The 6000-nt window shown below is 48.0% G+C and overlaps 1 protein-coding gene across 1 annotated transcript in view; it reads right to left on the reverse strand.

Moving 5' to 3' along the window:
• Positions 1–424, reverse strand: part of LOC115097186 (folylpolyglutamate synthase, mitochondrial-like) — an 86662-nt gene extending 86238 nt beyond the window's left edge. The window contains 1 exon segment of the mRNA XM_029612768.1: positions 157–424. Coding sequence (XP_029468628.1) covers positions 157–183 — 27 coding nt within the window. The 5' untranslated portion in view covers positions 184–424.
• Positions 425–6000: the final 5576 nt, after the last annotated feature.

Here is a 6000-nt window from a genome sequence, read left to right on the forward strand (position 1 = left end):
CGTGCCCCGGGCGGGCAGTGGCTGATGCAACGTGCTCCTTCCCTTTCCCGAGCCCCTGTACCTGGTATTCCATCCTGGGAACTCGTGCTGGCCTAGTGTTCAAGCTGCGAGCACCACACCGCACACTATGTCGAACTGAGACGGACAAAGCAGCACCTGAAGAGCCGGAAACCGAGGAGCCATGCTCGGGGGGCCCGTCGCTTAGCACCGCCTCCGAGCACAAGCGGGAACCGGCCCGGCTCGCTTCCTCCCCCCTCCCACATCCACGAGCCGGCCTTCCGCCATCTTACTGCAGGGCGGACACAAATGCATAGTCCCACCGCCATCTTATTGCGGGGCACATAACACCAATTTCCGTCTTATAGAATACCACGCAGGCAAGAACATTCCCGCCACCATCTTACTGCAGGGCAGCTATGCATACACGGTTCCGGTCACCACCTTACTGCGGGGCACATTACATCTGCTTCCGTCTTACTGGGTACCACGCGCGCAGCACGTTCCCGCCGCCATTGTACTGAAATTAAATTCTACGACGAACATACATCAGCACCAAAACCTAATATCTTCCCCGACATTGTACGTTCCCTACTTTGTACTTTGATTATTATATTGTAATGTAATGTTCTACATTCTTTCCCGCTTTCGTTAAGACAAGTATGAGAGAATATTTTTTTTTTTACTCAATGCATAATTAAACTCTGGAATTCACTGCTGGAGGATGTGGTAAACATTGTTAGTATAGATGATTTTAAAAAAGGTTTTGACAAACTCCTGGAGAACAAGTCCACAACCGTTATTAAGGAGGACAGAGGGAAATCTCTTGCTTATATATAGGATAAACAGCATGGAATCTATCGCCCTTTAAGGATCCTGCCAGATACTTGTGACCTGGACTGGCTATTGTTGGAAACAGAAAACTGAGCTTGATGGACCTTTGGTCTGATCCAGTCTGACAAATATGTTCTCATTTCAATATGCATTACTTGTCTATTAGCTTGGCAACATCTGTAAAACTGTCATGCCAATAAAGTTATTTGAATCTCAACAGTTTGTCTGTTTCTCTCTTACTGTTTGCTATGCCCATACCTTTTCACTGTCATCTTAATCCAGAGCACATATTACCAGCTTTCACTGCACTATTTAGAATGCACATGTACATTCCTACCACCATAGTGGGGGCAGGGGCACCCATGCATGGATATTCCACTACCGTCATACTACAGGGACTATACATTACCATTATTTATTTAGATTTTTATAGTCTGCTTTTTGGCACTTCAACAGGTACATCAAAGTAGATTACATTCAGGTACTTACCTATCCTCATGGGGCTTCTAAACTAATTTTGTACCTGCAGCAACAGAGAACAAGGTGACTTGTCCCAGGTCACAAGGAGCAACAGGGATTTAAACTCAGGTTTCCCTGGGGTGTACCCACTGCTCTAACCACTAGATCACTCTTCCACTTCCCTCATATTTCAGGGCACACCGACTTGTAGCCCATTGCTATCTCCATACAGCCAGGGCCAGTGGAAGCACTAGGCAAACTAGGGCTGGGGCTAGGGCACTGAGCATTAGGGGGCATGAGCAGTGGCGTACTAAGGGGGGGGGGCAATACCCCCAGGCAGACGGCACCGATGGCAGACATGGAGGCACATACGGCCGCCCTTGGACCTCATCCCACTGGCGGCTGAGCAGAGAACTACTGTGGTACTGTGTGCCAGACATACACAACAGGAAGACTGGCAGGGCCATGGTGGAGCTCATGTCACTACAGCCAGAAGAAAAAGGTCACATCCAAACCTACAGGTACTCATCTTCCTTTGTGATTGCATGGCCCTAGAAGAAAAACGTTGCCAGAGCTCCACGGGCAGGATGGAGGAGGAGCATCAGCCGTGTGTAGAAGAACAGTGTTTATGGTCATCCGCGAAGGCAAGGTAGCAGGGCCGCAGCGGATCCCACATTGCAGGCAGCCCGAGGGGAATGATTGTATGAGAGAGAGCATGTAAGAGTGAGAGCCTGGGTGTGTGCTTCAGGGAAGAAGACAGATGGAAAGAAAAGAAATAGAAAAAAAGACAATATAAAAGGAATTGGCAAAAAAACAAGAAAGGGAAGGTGGAAAAAAAAAGCCTGTGACCAACCGATTAGAAAGCTAAGATCAGACAGTAAAGGTAAAAAAAAAAATGAAAAATTAGGTCTTACCTCCGATAATTTTCGTTCCTGTAGTATCAAGGATCAGTCCAGACTCCTGGGTTTTGCCTCTCCGCACCAGCAGGTGGAGACAAGAGCCAAACTTGTCAGGCTCCGCATATATACCAGGGAGCCACCATAGCCTGTCAGTATAACAATGTCAAAGCAGAAAACCCTGAACTGAACACTAACTAAAAACCCCCGGGACATTAACCGGAGAACCCTGGGCTCACTGACCCCGAGTGCCTTGCCCCAAAAGAGAACCAAGCATATAGCAACTGATCTGTGTAAAGAAAATCCCCCAATATCCTCGCAATTAACAAATCTCAGTTTCGGACTCTCCAAAACTGAGAAATTATTGAGGGCGGGACTCTGGCCTGATCCTTGGTACTACAGGAACGAAAATTATCGGAGATAAGACCTAATTTTCATTTCCCTGTACATACCACATCAGTCCAGACTCCTGGGATGTACCAGAGCTGAGATTACTTGGGATGGGATCCGGAGAGGCCGGCTCTTAAAATGCCTGCTCCGAAATTGCCTTCCCGTGAACCCTGGATATCCAGACAATAATGACGCACAAAAGTATGCAAGTATTTCCAAGTTGCATGTCTGCGGAGAAATCTGCATACACTCCGCCCAGGAAGCCGCCTGGGAGCGCATCAAATGGGCCTTGAGACCCTGCAGGACAGGTTTACCACAGAGTAAATATGAGGAACCTATGATCTCCTTCAACCAGCGAGAAATGGTGGTCTTGGAAGCCATATTACCCCTTTTTGGACCCTGTCAGAGCACAAAAAGGTGATCCGATAATCGAAAGTCATTAGTCACCTCCAAGTACCGGAGAAGAGGTCTACGGCCATCCAACTTCTTCAGCTCCCTTGACACTGGATCCACCCTCGGAAGATCCCCAAAGGCAGGAAGATCCACAGACTGATTCAAGTGAAACGAAGAAACCACTTTCGGGAGAAATGAGGGAACTGTGCGCAGCGTAACCCCTGCTTCCGAGATCCGCAAGAAAGGCTCCCTACAGGACAAAGCCTGAAGCTCTGTCACTCGTCTGGCAGACGAAATTGCCACCAGGAAACACAGTCTTTAAAGCCAGGGGTCGGGAACCATGGCCTCGCGAGCCAGACTATGGCTCTTTTGAGGGCTGCATCTGGCTCGCAGACAAGTGTCGCCCACACTTTCCCGCTGACCCAGCTGCTCCCCGGTCCTCCTCCGCCAGGGCTTAAAATGCTGTCAGCCCGGGCGGAACGCGGCAGGACAGCTGGAGTCCAGCGGCACCGGCGTGCTCTCTTTTTCCTGCCCCCCCCCCCCCCGCGGCCCGGAAGAGGAAGTGAGCGTATCGGGTGCCTGCGCGCAAGAAGAGGCCACGCTAGTGCGCTTGGCATCGGCCCGAAGAAAAGAAGACTGCAGCGCGGCTCGGAGGAAAATGAAGAACTTCATCCGCGCCGATGGGACGCCGCTTTGCGAGGCTGAAAATGAAGAGCTTAGCGTTGGGAGGAGGCTGCTGCTGCGCGAGTTCCCGGGGTGGGGGAGAGAGAGAGTGAATGAGCGAGCAAGCATGTGTTGCTCGCTCATTCACTCTCTCTCCACCCCGGGAACTCGCGGCAGCAGCAGCCTCCTCCCACGCTAACCTCTTCATTTTCAGCCCTCGCGGAGGGCGGCGTCCCATCGGCCGCGGTTGAAGTTCTTCATTTTCCTCCGAGCAGCGCTGCAGTCTTCTTTTCTTCGGGCCGATGCCGAGCGCACTAGCGTGGCCTCTTCTTGCCGCGCAGGCACCCGATACGCTCCACTTCCTCTTCCGGGCCGCGGGGGGGGGGGGGGCCTGTGTGAGTGAGTGGGTGTGTGTGTGTGTGAGAGAGAGATTGCATGTATGTGAATGATTGAGAGCCTGTATATGTGAAAGAGAGTATGTCTGTGATTGAGAGCCTGCCTGTGAGAGAGAGAGAGCAAGAATGTAAGTTTACCATTGGGAACCTGTATGTGTAAGTTTGTGATTGAAAACCTGTTTGTGTGAAAGAGTATGGGTGTATGATTGAGATCCTTTGTGTGTGAGAGAAATCATGTGTATGTATGATTAAGAGCCTGTGTGTATAAGTAAGAGAGAGATCATGTGTGTCTGCGTGTGATTGAGAGCTGGTTTAGGTGATGGAGCATGTGAGTATGTGATTGAGAGCCTGTGTTTAAATGAGAGAGAGAGACCATGTGTGTCTTATGTATGATTGAGAGCTGATTTAGGTGAGGGAGCATGTGAGTATGTGATTGAGAGCCTTTGTTTAAATGAGAGAGAGAGACCATGTGTGTCTGTGTGTGATTGAGAGCTGATTTTAGGTGAGGGAGGCATGTGAGTATGTGATTGAGAGCCTGTGTGTAAATGAGAGAAAGAGAGGACATGTTTGTAAGCATGTAAATGAGAGTCTGTGTGTGAGAGAAAAAGACAGCATGTATTTATGTGATTGAAAACCTGTGTGTCTGTGTGTAAGCGTGAAAAGATAGACAGCATGTGTGTAAATGCATAATTAAGAGCCTATATAAGTGAGAGAGAAAAAACATGTGTAATGTGAGTACTGAGAGCATGTGTGTAATAGGTGTGTCATTGAGAGCCAGTGTGAGAGAGAGCGCTGGTATGTGACTGAGAGAGGAGAAAGTTCCAAGCAAACCACCCCGCCTCCTGCTAATTCAGAACAATCTCAGGACACCTGGATATCAAACGTTCCCAGGTATGCAGAGCAAAAAAATTTTTGTATCCTTATTATTTTTCATTACTGGGTCTTTGTGTCTGCTATTTTGAAATATTTTGTTGGTATCTGGAAATGTTTTATATGAGTTTTTAATTGTTGGATATTCCACCCATCAGCTGTTTCGAAATATGTTCTTTTTGTTAGTACAGTTTTACTGCTGATGATTTTATATTTCTTGATTTGTTTTATAAGGATGGGTGATGTTTCTTTTTTCCTTTGTTACACTGCATACAGAGACTCTGGCTTGTTGCAGTTTCCAATTCAGTTTTTTCTGCATGCTTCTTGTTCTGCGTTTTGGTCTCTTTATTCTATGTTAGGTGAGGGACAGCACGTGATTCAGGTGAGGTTTTCTGCTGGCATGTAGTTTCTGTGTAGGACTCTATAGCAGCCTGACTTGGTCCGTTTTCCTAATAGGAGATGTATTGGTGTCTTAAGGCCTGGTGTAATATTTTCAGAGACTTATGGTACTTTAAAAGTGTGATCTTACATAAAATGCACACATTTACTTGTATTTAGTTTTAAACATATTGTATGGCTCTCACGGAATTACATTTTAAAATATTTGGCGTTTATGGCTCTCTCAGCCAAAAAGGTTCCTGACCCCTGCTTTAAAGTAAGTTCTTTAAGGGTTGCCCTTTTTAGAGGCTCGAAAGGAGGAGCACACAGAACCTTGAGAACCACATTCAGATTCCAGGAGAGGCACAGAAACTTCAAGGGCGGACGCAGCCGAGACGCCCCCTTCAGAAAACGGTTTACATCGGGATGTGCCGCCAGGGGCCTTCCTTCGAGAGACCCCCGAAACCAACCAAGAGCCGCTACCTGCACCCTCAGAAAACCACAGGATAGACCTTTTGCTAGACCATCCTGCAGAAAAGCAAAAATAGCTGAAATGGATGCCCGGGTAGTGTGAATTGAACACTCAACGCACCACGATTCAAAAACCTTCCACACGCGTATGTACGCCAATGAAGTTGACTTCTTACGCGATCTCAACAAAGTAGAAACCACCGCATCAGAATAGCCTTTGCTCTTCAGATGACGCCTTTCAAAAGCCATGCCGC

The sequence above is a fragment of the Rhinatrema bivittatum genome, chromosome 8 (assembly GCF_901001135.1).
Source record: "Rhinatrema bivittatum chromosome 8, aRhiBiv1.1, whole genome shotgun sequence".
Classification (NCBI taxonomy): Eukaryota; Metazoa; Chordata; class Amphibia; order Gymnophiona; family Rhinatrematidae; genus Rhinatrema; species Rhinatrema bivittatum.